The sequence below is a fragment of the Mesoplodon bidens genome (assembly GCF_964165515.1).
Source record: "Mesoplodon bidens genome assembly, contig: HAP1_SCAFFOLD_179, whole genome shotgun sequence".
NCBI classification, from domain to species: domain Eukaryota; kingdom Metazoa; phylum Chordata; class Mammalia; order Artiodactyla; family Ziphiidae; genus Mesoplodon; species Mesoplodon bidens.
Genome location: NW_027671490.1, coordinates 448,798 through 463,531, shown reverse-complemented (window position 1 = coordinate 463,531; position 14,734 = coordinate 448,798). Strand labels below are relative to the sequence as shown.

General features: G+C 44.5%; 1 protein-coding gene across 1 annotated transcript; it reads right to left on the bottom strand.

Moving 5' to 3' along the window:
• Positions 1-462: 462 nt before the first annotated feature.
• On the bottom strand, positions 463-5,690 carry LOC308611295 (spermatogenesis-associated protein 31A6-like; the record flags this gene model as incomplete). Its single annotated transcript, XM_081260135.1, has 4 exons — positions 463-2,645; positions 2,874-2,934; positions 3,290-3,372; positions 5,671-5,690. The coding sequence occupies 4 exons, from the start codon at positions 5,688-5,690 to the stop codon at positions 623-625; spliced, it is 2,187 nt and encodes a 728-aa protein (XP_081116261.1). The 3' UTR covers positions 463-622.
• Positions 5,691-14,734: the final 9,044 nt, after the last annotated feature.

Genomic DNA, 14,734 nt, shown 5'->3' with positions numbered 1-14,734 from the left:
TAGGGCATATCTCAATCCCAGCCTTCAGCAGAGAGAGAAGGAACTCTTAAGAGCAGATGTTGGATATTCCCTACCAAGAGATCCAGGGGCAAGATTTCTCCTGTTTCTGAACTCAGAGCCCATACTCTATTCCCCCCAAACTTCCATCCACTTGGCTCTGACACTTCCTGGAGCCTGAATTGCAATGTCTGGCCCTATCGTGTAAACCTATCCACTACACTTGCATAAAGTTCAAAGTAGCATAGAAGAAGGAGAAAGACTGGTTGAACCAGATCCTTGGGTGTGGGCTTCATAGGTTTTTCCCATCTCATTGTTAGAGTAATTTTGGTTTGTGTAATGACAGTATCATAAGGTGCAATGAAGGGACACGAGACAAGGACCAAGCTTGTGATGCTACTGTCCACCTCCCTCCATGCCCCTCCCTTCTAGAAGACAAAGTGCACAGCACAGACAGCAGCCATTACACTATGCTTTTATTAGAAAAAATATATGTATATATATATATGTATTGGGGAACATTAAATATCTTGGATGTGCTAATGAGAAAATCATTTTCTCTACATGGACTGAATTTTTACTTGGAGACATGTTTTCCTACTAAAGGGAAGACTAAAGAAGGATTTTACTGTCGACCAGGCAAGACACCTCCCCAAAGATGACAATGCCTTGGACAGTAGTGTTGATGGCGGGCTGGGGCACCTGGAATCCTTGGCCCATACTGGCAGGTACTAACTGGAAACAAACTCTTCTTGGGGGGCAAGGATGGGAGGCACCTTAGGCCCAGCTGCTCATCGTTGAACCTTACACTTTTCAAACTATGTTGGTGTCTGACTTCCCTTTCCCTGATAGAACAACTCTGGCCCTTGGAGGTGGCTTTATGACTGCAGGCTGTATAACCCATCATTCTCCCTTGCTCTGGGTAGGAGGTAAGCCTGTGGTAGCAGAAACACCCACATACTGGGACTTGGAATTCCAGTTTGTGTTCATTTAACTTTGTGGCATGAAGTCCATGGTGAATTGCTCTTTTTTCTTCTGGGATCTGTCCAACAGCTGTCATGCGTGCCCGACCCTCAGCAGTCTCACTCTTCAAGGTTGATCTGCTTTTGACTGATCCGTGACTCTGGGCAGTGGCTGATATGGGCTTTTTTTTTGGCAGAGCATCTCGACCCTTGACTTTTTTCTTGGGGAAAATCCACTTTAAAAATAGCCTCATCCTTTTTCTGAAGAGGCTTTCTGGAGGGCTATGTTTCTTCTCTGGCATGAGCTGGAGACATCTGCTCCCAATAGAGTCTGTTATTCCCCTGACCTGGGCAGGGCGGCTCATACTTCCAGCTTGAGAGGTCCCTAATTCTTTAAACCTTTCTTCATGCTCTCCTGGTTTATGCCTCCTACAGTCCTCTCTTTTGTAAGTAGGGGCAATCATCTTGCTCTGGCTCCTCCATGAGTCTTGGAGTTTTGAAGTTTTGGGCTCCTGCTGCCCTAGGTGGCTCCTTTGGGCTTCCATAAGGCCACTTGGCTCCTGGGAAGCTAACCTGTCTCTGGTGGGGACTCTCTGGGGATGGCACTGAGGCACCTGAGAAGCCAAGTTGTCTGCAGCAAGGAACCTGTGTTTGGGAAAGTCCTGAAGCTGGTTGTCTGACTGTACCTTTACTTTGGAGTTAAACTCACTGGCAACCTCCATGTTAAGGCATGGCTCACCTGGATGTTGGAAAACAGACAGTCTAGGTAGTAGGAAACTTCTACTGGCCCCTGGCACCTCTAAACTCCTCATATGTACATTTGTGGTTTGGGATTTTGTCAACACTTTGGTTTCCAAGATAACACTAGACTGTGGTTGAAGATCAGGAGACTCCTTGGCCTCCACAGCCTCCCTGGCCTCTTCACCTCTCAAAGATGGGGATCCTAAGTTCACCTCCATCACTGTTACCCTATGGCAGGGGTCTCGTGAGGCCTGACCACCACTCTCCTCTCTTGGCTCATTCCTGACCATTGCTGAACTTGGACCTGGCTCTAGGCTGTCCCTCTTGACCCCTTCCACACTCTCACTCTTCCAGGTTCTGCCCACAAGGCTGAGTGTGAGGGACTGAGAAGGTGGCCTGCCCTCCTGTCCAGTCAGAGAAGCCTTTGAGGGCCCATGGTAGTCAATAGATGGAACTGCTGCCAGGGTACTCTGGATTTCCTTACACACAGTTGAGGGGACAAGGAGAGGCCTCTTCAGGGTAGGAACTGACTCTTCTGTTATCACCTTCTCTCCTGAATGAGCCCGAGGAGGTTTCTCCAGGAACTCAGCAAACTTGACTGTTGAGTGGGACCCAGACACACAGGTGGCTGAAGGGGAAGTGGCCAACTGCAGAACGGTGGAGGGTTGGAACTTTTTCGACTTAAAGAGATTTATGGGCTTGAGGACCTTGAGGGGTAGGGTCCACCTGTGCTTTACCCAAAACCTTTTAATATGTGCTTCCAGCACCTCTCGAGTGTCTGGATCAGGGAAGGAAACCCTACAGGAGGTGTTCATGCAGGGTTCCCAACCCTTCAAGCAGTATCTTCCACAGGCTCCAGCAGGCACGGCTTTGCACGTCTCACCAGGAGGGTCTTGACATGAGAGCTGATGAAAGTTGCCCTTGCCAGGAAGCCTCCCCAGGCAGCTGTAGGAGAGCAGATGGGGCCAGGATGGCCGGACAGGACAGGCATGGGTGGGCACCTGCAGCCCAAGAACCCTCCTCTGCCCCCACACTGACTTCTTAATGCTCCTGCTCTCCCTCACCCTAGGGCCTTAGCCACGCCCTCCCATGGCTCCCCCTCCCAGGGCTGGGGTCACATTAGAGGCTCTGGGAGGAAGGACGACCCAGGAGAGAAGGGGAAAGGTTCTTTACCTTTGCAGAAGTGAAACCAGGTCGTGAGTCCCCTCCAGTTCTTCCAGGCAATCTCTGAAAGCTGGAAATCAGGAGACTGGGTCATGGTGGTGAAGGCAGAGGCCTAAGAGTCTTTCAGGAGGCTGAGTGCAATGACCCTTTAAGGGAAATCTTTGGAGGATTAGACTCTGGAGCCCAAGTATCAGTGTCCAAGGCCACATGTCCCTGACAGTGATGGTAAGTCTCACTTGAAAAGGGTTTGTCCTTTGCAAAGTGCTTCCACGTTCATTAGGCTCTGTTAATTAGGCTCAGGCTCTGTTTCCTGAGGAATAAGCTCTGCCCCTGGCATCCTCAGAGACCGTGAAGCTGGGCCCTCAGGATTAGGAGAGATGGAAGCTAACTCTCGGGTCGCGCAGGGCTGAATGGCAAAGGCTTACCTTTCAAAGATCCACTTTTCTTCCTACTCCTGCTCCTCCCCTTCAGCTTTACTTGATGCTGAGAGATAAGAAAAAGTGAGGGGCTAACACCCAACTCTCACTGTCCTCTATCTAGGCAAGCTGTGTTCATGAACAACATGACTTTCTACATTTAACTAAAACTCTGTGGGGTTTTTTCCCCTTTTACTTATTTTTAAAGTGGATAACAATCTTTTCAGTTTTTCTTCTTTGAAGAGTGCAAAGAAGGTTTTTTTTTTTTTTTTTTGGGCGGGGGGTGGTATTCGGGCCTCTCACTGTTGTGGCCTCTCCCGTTGCGGAGCACAGGCTCCGGACACACAGGCCCAGCGGCCATGGCTCACAGGCCCTGCCACTCCGTGGCACGTGGGATCATCCCGGACCGGGGCACAAACCTGCGTCCCCTGCATTGGCAGGGGGACTCTCAACCACTGCACCACCAGGGAAGCCCAAGAAGGATTTTTTAAGTTTTAATCACCATAGATTTCTTCTGTCACTGTTCCTCTGATCAAGAAACACACATATCCTCAGACCTAAATGCCCACGTGAGCTTTGTCAGATAGGATTCTGCTTCCCAAGGCCAGACCTCCACTCCAGCCTCTTCTCTCAGGCTCTCAGGGGCTCAGCCCCAACACAGAGGAAGGTCTCACTTGAGACACCCGCTGTGGGAAGGTGGCTGGTGAACCAGGGCTCAGGGGTCAGCCTTCCTGCAGAGATTGAACTCTTCGTAATCCAGTCCTTAACCATTAGTCACTGCATTTGGGACTTGCCCTGGAGCCCTCTACCATACCTGAACTCCTGGTCTAAGATCTTAGGCTAGAAATCCTCATGCCCACTCTAACCCCTCTCTGGCCTGGCTTTTCCCTAGAAGGATGATGTTCTATACTTTTCTGAGAGTTCCCATCTCAGGAGTCTCTCTACGTGGTTTAGAAAAGTGGAAATAAGAATAAGAAAAAAAGAGAGAATCTCTGCTGGGATTAAGCCAAAGGTTTCTTACCTTCCTGATGTTTCTATGTTTCCTAGGTGGTGCTAAGAATACATTACTCTGGAAGCAGTGGAGTAACATTAGGAAGAGCCCCAGTCCACACAGGAACCCAAGGATGATATCAATCACCCAGGAAGTTGGGCTGGATCTCAGCCAGATAGCAACAATGTCTTTCAAAGAAAAGAGATTCTCCATCTTCTGAACTGCATTGCTGCCCTCAGGCAACAGAGCACTGGGAGTTCACTTGATGGCAGAACACCAGGCCTGCATCACAGAGCTGTGGCCTTGTCACAAAGGGCTCCTGAGTGTGGGGGAGGGGCAATAAGAGAAATAGGCTGAATCACTGCCCCTCCTTCCCATCCAGACCCACAGACACCTGCACCCTCCTGGGGCTTCCAGATCCCTCCTTCCAACTACTCTCATCCTGTCAGAGAGACCTTAGCCAATTTTCTCTTCATTCCATCTGGAACCTGGCTCCTTCATCCATTAGAGACCTTTACTTGAGGCCCACCAACTTGATAACTCTTGAACATCTTAAGCTGACCCTGGAAGACTAGCTGTTTCACAGACATTTTTACTCAGGATTTCCTTTGTCCTCAGCTCCAACTTTCCCACATCATGTATGGGTCTTGTGTAAACCCAGGGATAGAACTTGAATTTCTTTTACACTTATTTAGTTTTGTGAATTTTGAATAGTGTATGTTTTGCCTCATTTTCTATCAGAGGGAACTACACACAAAAATTAAAATAATTTATTTTTCAATATTCATAAGTATGAAAGAATTATAAATAACTATGTAATAGGGAAGAACCAATCTGCCTCCACATGAGATCTTTTTTACTTTAATCTTTATGCTTTGTTGCCTGAGCTAACTCTGTCCATCCCTGTGATCCAGGCTGGCTCTGCACTTTTTGTAAAACAATGTTGCCTAGAGCCTGGAATATACAGGATAGACTATTTCTAAGGCTCTGACTTTTTTTTTTTTAAATAAATTATTTATTTATTTATTTATTTATTTATTTATGGCTGTGTTGGGTCTTCGTTTCTGTGCGAGGGCTTTCTCTAGTTGCGGCGAGCGGGGGCCACTCTTCATCGTGGTGCGCGGGCCTCTCACTGTCGCGGCCTCTCCTGTTGCGGAGCACAGGCTCCAGATGCGCAGGCTCAGTAGTTGTGGCGCACGGGCTTAGTTGCTCCGCGGCATGTGGGATCTTCCCAGACCAGGGCTCGAACCCATGTCCCCTGCATTGGCAGGCAGATTCTTAACCACTGCGCCACCAGGGAAGCCCCGGCTCTGACTTTTAAGAGCCCATTCATGGAGATAAAAAGTTGCACAACAGAGAATAATAATTGTTTTGTTGGACGTTTACAGGAACACATGACCTGACCAGGAACTGACCCATCTGGCCAGCCCCTAGAACAAAGTATCCAACACCAAGATATTTGCAACAATTAGTCATGCCCCTCCCTCACCTTGCCTTTAAAAAGGCTTTGCTGAAAGCCTTCAGGGAGTTTGGGGTTTTTCCTGGGCATGAGCTACATGTCTTCTTGCATGGCACTGTGTAAACCTTTCTCTGCTTCAAACTCTGATGTTTCAGTATTTAGCCTCACTGTGCATCAGGCACACAGACTTGCATCTGGTAACAGTTAAACCTTCAAATGATGTTTCTGTAAGTTTGTAGTGTTTATAATTCTGGAGTTAGTAAATCTTTAAACTGCACAAAAACTTTTGGGACACAGTGCAAACACGCACACACACATGTACTCATGTTCCTTAACCAATCTAGTACTTTCAAATCCAATAATCCATAATTTTCTACTTAAAAGAAAATCTTTCATATGTTGTCTCAACCCAACTTCTTAGTTTGCAATGATAAGACAGTCCCCACTCTCCAGATAAATTTTGAAATATGTGGTCTTAATCCATTAGGGCTGCTATAACAATATACCATAGACTGGGTAGATTAAAAACAACAGACATTTATTACCACAGTTCTGGAGGCTGGGAAGCCCAAGATCAAGTCACCAGTATGGCCACCTCGTAGTGAGAGCTCTCTTCCTGGTTCACAGCTGGAGCCTTCTCTCTGTATCCTCATATGATGGGAGGAGGCTAGAGATATCTCTGGAGTCTCTTTTATAAGGCACTAATCCCATTCATGAAAGCTCATAAGCACTTTTGCACGGCCCCGCCTCCTATCTTTAAGAGGTAGGATTTCAACATGTAAATTTTGAGAGAACATTAACATTCAGACATGTGCACTCATTCTATACCCGGAAGCTAGGAATGGGTTAGGGTGAGCCAAGGTCCTGACCCTAAAGGGCTGTAGGGTGAAGAGTAGGACTAGGGGTCAAACCCTTGGGGCTGAGCCAGGTCTTGAGCAGCCTCTTCAGATATTCCTAGTGTGTTATGTATGTATTCTCTTTTCTGAGTGTGCCTTGCCTTTCCTGCCCCATCCTCCCAGGCCCCTGAAGCTTCAAGTCCAGCCTGAACCATATAGAAAGGGAGCTTTGAGTCTTACACAAAATTCCCTTATGACATCCCTTAGCAGTAACACAAGATTCACTGAAGGATTCACATGGTAAATATGTCTTAATGCCCCATGAGGGCTTTAAAATAATGTGTATTCTCTGCTTGTTGGTCATAATTTTATACAGTTTTAGTGGGAACGTGGGCATGTGAGTTTATTTGGCTATATTGCCATGAATGTGCACTTTCACAAACATATCTCCTACATCTACTATTTTTCCTACAGTCTTTTCCTCCCATATGATATTCTCACCTTAATTCAACCTTTTATCAAAATTTAGACTTAGGTCTGTCACCATGTGGACATGCTTTGTAACAAAATAGCTTCAACCGAGGAGGTCAGTGGAAGGCCTGGACCAGCTATCTTGGTTCCATGATAGTAAGCAAAGGATCGCAAACTACCAGGTTAAGCTTAAGCACAAAGCAAAGTTGATTTAAGCATAGGTACACTCTCAGAGAGGGAGAGAAAGAAGGAGAGAGCAAGAGCAGGCTGTTTCTGAGAACAGGCTATTTCAGCGAAGTGAAGCAAGCCCAAAGCAAAGTATATCGAAGCAAAGGTACACTGTCGGGATGGGGCGGGGGGATGGGTGTACTGTTTCTGCAAATTGAAAGCAGAATTCCTATAAAGGCTTATGAGCGCTTTTTTTTTTTTTTAAAGAAGATGTTGGGGGTAGGAGTTTTTATTAATTAATTAATTTATTTTTGCTGTGTTGCGTCTTCATTTCTGTGTGAGGGCTTTCTCTAGTTGTGGCAAGCGGGGGCCACTCTTCATCGCGGTGCGCGGGCCTCTCACTATCGCGGCCTCTTGTTGCGGAGCACAGGCTCCAGACGCGCAGGCTCAGTAGTCGTGGCTCACGGGCCTAGTTGCTCCGCGGCATGTGGGATCCTCCCAGACCAGGGCTCGAACCCGTGTCCCCTGCATTAGCAGGCAGATTCTCAACCACTGCGCCACCAGGGAAGCCCCTTACGAGCGCTTTTAAGGAGCATTTTGCAGAGAGGCGGGGGTGAGTGACAAGGATCATTATTTGACTGACAGTCCTGAGCTATGTAACAAGTTTCCTGCTGCGCATGCTCTCATCCTTGAATCCCCAAGAAATGCCTACTGGGTGGGGGGAGGGGCAAAACCACATGTAATTTATGGTAATTATGGTATAATGAGTTTGGATTTACTATAGGGTATACGCCTGTCTGGTCTGGGCATGCACAGCCTGGAGAAGTCCCCTTGTGTTACTGTGCCTCTCTTTATCAGGATAAGCTGCCCACCACCAGACCATAGTCTCTCCCGTTCTGGGTGGAGTCAAGGGAGAGTCCCCAGACGGCTGCGTGTGACTCAATTTCTTCTTCTTGTCTTTCTCACCACCCTCACCTCCTTGCTGCTAATGTCTGACTAACTACCTAACAGGTCTTCTTTGCATTCATATTTGCTCCCTAAATTTTCTCTATTACTTTATTTTCAATATGTTTTGTTTGATGGGGGTTTTTTTTGGAAATTTAAAAATCTTATAACATTTACCTTGATTTCTTTAATTATTGTTCTACTGTTATTGATTTCTGCCATCTTATTTTATGCTTTATTTTCTACATTTTCTTTATTGTTTCTTTTTTTCCCTTCTTTGGCATCTTCCATTTTACAGGTCAAGGGTACTTATGTTTGTTTGACATTTGGGAATTTTTAATATTGTGATGGTTTTATACCTTGAATTATGTTAATTTTCTCCTCAATTTCTTACCCGTGGATGAAAAATGTTCCCTGCCATATCAGTAGACAAAGGATGTTGCAGCCATCAAGTCAGATGTCAAAGCAGGAACCCTCAACTGTGCACCTTGAGGGGATTCGGGATGGAGAAAAACAGGGTACTGATTCTAGAGTTAAGGTGCATATCAAAGGAATGATTTCACGGAGCCCAGATTCTTTCATCATCTCATACATAGAAAAGTGCTACAGTCCTTAACTTGAGATGTCTAGTTTTCTTTAATTAGTAGTAACCTTTTGATGTTCTGACTACCTGGTTTTGGTTGACTCCTCCCTTAGGTCTTCTGAGCAGTTCCTCAGAGTGATCTGACAGGCTGTGCTCTGGGCTTAAGTCCTCAGAAAATCTGCCAAATAAAACATAATTCTCCTTTTGGGTTGTGCATAGTTTTCAGTCAGCAGTCTTGGCAACCAATGAAGGGGCCCAGAGCAGACTTTTCTTCTTTGCCTGAACTCTATGAGGATCCAGAGTCCTGGCACCAGCAGAGGCTTCTTGGGCCTGTCCGCTTTCTCAGAGAGTCCAGACGAATTTGAGTGAGTATCTCCTGGTTCTTGGATCTCCAGTTTTGGTTGATGATCCTAAGTTTTATTCAGTGGTGTTCAACTCTTCTCTTGAGTAGTAGGTTATCCTTGAAACTTGGTTTCAAGAAGAAGTACTTGGATCATCCTCAGTGAAAGACACTGGGAAGATTTTTACTCAGTTTAAACACTGAGAGCTTATCCTCAGTAGAAAAACACTGGGAAGACTTCTGCTCAAGTGGGTTAGCCTCACTTAAAAGACACTGGGAAGATCTTGCTCAGTGTAGACACTGTGGTTTATCCTCAGCTGAAAGACTGGGGAGACTTTGCTCAGGTGAAAGACACTGAGTAAAAGTTGGACTGGGTAATTAGGTGGAAGACTAACCTGTCTTCCTTGAATTGGCTACTTTAATAGAGTTTGTCAAAATAAAAGTGATCTTCACAAATTGAACTCAGAATGGGGAACTTAGCTTTCAATACAAAAGAAAAGGGAACAACAGATTTCCAGCCTCCAACGGATATCCTGGCCAGGTTTATGTCCATACAAAATTTACATTTACAAGTGCTTACTTACTTGGGACTTGAAGAAAATCTTGCCCTAAAAATGACTAAGATAGGACTCTTTTATTGCATATGCAGTTAAGTTAGAAAAAGCTGGCTCGATAAAAACATCTTTTCAGAATTCTGACTTCAAAAAAACAAAAGGCTTTCTAGGGGAGACTTGCATTTCTCTTCCTGTGTCTTTGAAATGTAAGTGTTCTGATATTCTTCTGTGTGTGTGTGTGTGTGTGTGTGTGTGTGTGTGTGTTTTGAGAACTTGGTCACTACCATCCAAAAGTACTTATATGGTGTACATTTGGCAGCCAGTCAAATAGACTGGGATTCTGAGCAGTCTTTTGTCTGACTGTACGACTCTCAGGGGCTTTTTGCCATCTTAACCTTCATTGTGTCAGCCTGTACAACAAAGACCATTACTTTCTTAAACTACTTTTGGGAGTAAACTTTCTGCATCTTATTTAGACAGCATCCTTTACACTCTTTTGTGGGGAAGCCTCTTGCGTCTTATTGGTTTGAGTCACTATTAAGGTATACCTCATTTATGGCCAGATGATGGATCCTTCAAATTGGAGAAACTTCTAAATTGGTAAATTTTTAGAGAGCTCTCATTATAAACAGCTGTTTCATTGGCTCCTATGGGGGGGCAGAAATGCTGGAAATTAGTCATATAATGGTTAACCTAAAAACTCCTTTAGTTTCAAACAAACCCAAAAAATTGGTTTGGGAAACCTTATTTGTGGTCTCTGCTTCCCCTAAATGGGTCTTACAGATGCTAATAAAAACATTAGAATAATTATTGTTAATTAGGTTAAGTAACAGGGAAAAAAACTGAAGGAAAAGCCTAAAAACTTTTTCCCAACAAGGTGGAAATTTTAAAGGGACTTCTCCTAAATGAATAAGAAATCTTTAGATGGTTATTTTAAAGTGGGATAAATAAAACAGACATTAATGAGATAAATCAAAGATTGGATACAATACTACCTAAGATTGGATGGGCCAAAGGGATCTCCTACTTGTCATCAACATTAAAGGGCCAGACCCAAACAAGTCTGCCCTATTTACCCCAGTTTAAAGTACGTATATTTTATTACATGTAAATTTTATACACGTAAAATTACACTGAGATACCTGACCAACAATTACTTGGGGCAAAAGTTAGACCAATTAATCAAGTTAAAAGACTGACAAAAGTGCCTGAGTCCCTTGGTTCAACCACTCTCTGGGGACCCCAGAGTCTTTATAAAAATTGGTATGTTTAAATGGGCATTGTGTAAGATGATTACCTCTCTTTTGCCTAATTATATTGTGTGGGATAGACAGGTTTCACTGGGGAATTCTTCCCCTGCCTGATATTATAAGACGGCATATGAAGGAAATATTAATTAAACATACTAAAGGAAACCAGTGGGATTACCTGAGCCTATACAATATAAAGTAAGAACTGACAGCTAATATTTAAGGGATAATAAAAATAAATAATGGAGACTTTACTCTGGGTCTAACCTGTGCACTCAGAAAGAGGGTCTTTGTTGAATGCCTTATGCAAGTTTAGAAGGTATGATCAATTAAACCATAAAGTTCTAGACTATAGAATTCTGAAATTTCAGTCTAGTTGGAAATCTTCTCACTGATACAGAAAAGCAAGTTAAAGAAAACGTAGTTGGGCAAATCAATCTTTTAATATTATTTAGGTGACAGGCCAGTTCTTTGGGGAATTAAAAGCAACTGTCTTTGTCTCGCAAATCGGTACAAATCAGAAATGTAAATACAGACCACAATGACCTGAGACTGAGCCTAATTAGCTAAATTAGGTAGAACCTGAAACCAAGGTTAAAAAAGGGGAAAAAGTGGCCTTTTAAAACTCAAACTGCTGATTAGTCAGTCAAGAAGACGGAGGAGTAGGAAGATGTGGAGTTCATATCTCCCCACAAATGCATCAAGAATACATCTACAAATGGAACAATTCTCCGAGAGCACCTGATAAACACTAGCAGAGGACCTCAGGCACCTAAAAGGACAAGAAAGATCCCCACGTAAGCAGGTAGGACGAAAGAAAGAAGGGAAAAGGAAGAGCAGATGAAGTGGGACGTGACCTGTGACCCTGGGCGGGGGAGCGGAGCTGAAGGTGAGAAGAGGTTCCCCGCATCTGGGGAAGCAGCGGGGAGAGAAGCTGGGGCAGAAGGAGAAATTTGGTGGCTCAGAGAACAGTGCAGCAACCAGTCTGTGGCAGGCAGGAGAGAGTGAGGCCTACACAAGTGGTCTGGCCACAGCTCTGCATGCCCCAGGCACTGGGGACCACTGGTGCACACGGGGGCTGAGTGTTGGAATGTGGGGTTTGAAGAGCAGACCCAGGAAGGGGAATGATGTTGGCTGTGAGGAGACAGCTCAAGGGGATAGGAGTGAGGAGCTCCACAACAAGGAATGCTCCTGGAGGAAGCCCAGACCAGCAGAGAAGCAAAGTGCCACTGCTGCGTGATGCACAAAGGGCGGGGCCCCCATTGCAGCCTCTCTCCTCACGCACTGGCCCCTGCCTCCACAGGCACTAGGAAGGGCTCCTGCCAGAGTGGCTCACGGGCCCCCAGCCATCATCACCTCAGCACTCTCCTGCTTGGGTGGCCCATTTGCCCAGCTTGCCACCTTGACTCCCTCCTGCCTGACAGGCTCGTACATCCCATAGCCACCCAGCACCCTCTCACCTGGGCAGCCTGCCTGCCCTGATTGCCGCTTCTACATCCTCCTGCCTGACAAGCTCGTGTGCTCCAGCAGCCTTGGGAGCAGACGCCAGTGGGTGGCCCACATGCAGAGACGGGGCTGAAGCCACAGCTGAGTTCCAGGGAACATGCAACTAAGGAAGAAGAGCTGAAATCTCTCCTCATGGCTGTGCAAATCATGGCATTACACTTCCTCTGATGGCTTCCTAAATTCAGCACCTGGGAACATCCCAATGGACAAGTGCTCCTGCAGCTGAGACAGGTCTGGCTTTAGCAGCTGTGGGTTTTGTGGGCACATACATGCTGGGGTTTGGCCAGGCCAGAGTCTGAGCTGCCTCCGTATCTCACATAGTGGGTCCAGGTACATAATTACTGCAGTCCTGGGACCTGACCTCAGTGGATCTGGGCCAGTGGCCTGGTGAAAATGATGCCTGAGTCACCAGGGCCAGTTGCCGCCATAACCACGGTTAAGGTGGGACTGAGAGCAGTACCAACAGCAGTGTACTTTGTAAGCCTACACAATGGGCGGAAAGGAGACAAAACAGAGCATACCCACAGGTGAACACCTCCAGAGGAGGAATACTCAATGGCTTCTATCCCAGTGGGGGTGCTCCAGTCCTCCCGACCTCACACCGCAGATCAGAAACACAGCTAAGAAACAGACCTGAGGGCCTCTGCTCCAACGACTAGGGATCAGAACCCAACCCTGACAAGGCAGTGACTGCCACAGAGGAAAGGGAAACTTCTGCTGAATAAAAATCAAAATTAAGAAAATCAACAGGAAAGATCAAACTTGGAAAATGTTTGCAATATCAATATCTGGCAAAGAACTCATATACAGATTAAAGAATTTTTACACTTCAAAAATAAAAAGACAATCCAATGGGAGAAAATGGCAAAAATATATTTATGGATATGTTATATATATATAAATGTAAAGTATATGTATCCATGAATATATGCCTATTGGCTATTTGCATGTCTTCCTTTTATTTTTAAGTGCCTAATTACATTTTATATATATATACACACACTATTACATATAAAATAGGTAACTAATAAGAACCTACTGTATAGCACAGGGAACTCTATTCAGTACTCTGTAATGACCTATATGGGAATAGAAACTAAAAAAGAGTGGATATATGTATAACAGACTCACTTTGCTGTACAGCAGAAACTAACACAACATTGTAAATCAACTATACTCCAAAAAAATTAATTAAAATATTTACATATATTGTATACAACATATATATTAACTATATATTATTTATATATATTAGAGATTGCTCCATCAAAGACGTACAAATTATAATTATGATGAGATACCACTACATACCACTATAATGTCTAAAATTTAAAAAACTGTTAATATCAAGTTTTGGTGTGGACCTAGAGAAACATGAATACATTGTTAATGGGCTTGTAGCATGAAAGCTTTAAAGTTAAATATACATTTACATATGACCAAGCAATTACCTAATAGTTCATACTTATCCAAGAGATATGAAGTCTTAGGTCACACAAATTTGTTCACAAAAATGTGTAACACCATTATTCATAATAGGTAAAACTGGATATGACCAAAATATCCAAGATTTTTTTTTAAACATCTTTATTGGAGTATAATTGCTTTACAGTGGTGTGTTAGTTTCTGCTTTATAACAAAGTGAATCAGTTATACATATACATATGTTCCCATATCTCATCCCTCTTGCATCTCCCTCCCTCCCACCCTCCCTATCCCACCCCTCTAGGTGGTCACAAAGCACCGAGCTGATTTTCCTGTGCTATGCGGCTGCTTCCCACTAGCTATCTATTTAACATTTGGTAGTGTATATATGTCCATGTCACTCTCTCACTTTGTCACAGCTTACCCTTCCCCCTCCCCATATCCTCAAGTCCATTCTCTAGTAGGTCTGTGTCTTTATTCCCGTCTTACCTCTAGGTTCTTCATGACCTTTTTTTTTTTTTTCTTAGATTCCATATATATGTGTTAGCATACGGTATTTGTTTTTCTCTTTCTGACTTACTTCACTCTGTATGACAGACTCTAAGTCCATCCACCTCACTACAAATACATCAATTTTGTTTCTTTTTATGGCTGAGTAATATTCCATTGTATATATGTGCCACATCTTCTTTATCCATTCATCCGATGATGGACACTTACGTTGCTTCCATGTCCTGGCCATTGTAAATAGAGCTGCAGTGAACATTTTGGTACATGACTCTTTTTGAATTATGGTTTTCTCAGGGTATAGGCCCAGTACTGGGATTGTGGGGTCGTATGGTAGTTCTATTTTTAGTTTTTCAAGGAACCTCCATACAGTTCTCCATGGTGGCTGTATCAATTTACATCCCCACCAACAGTGCAAT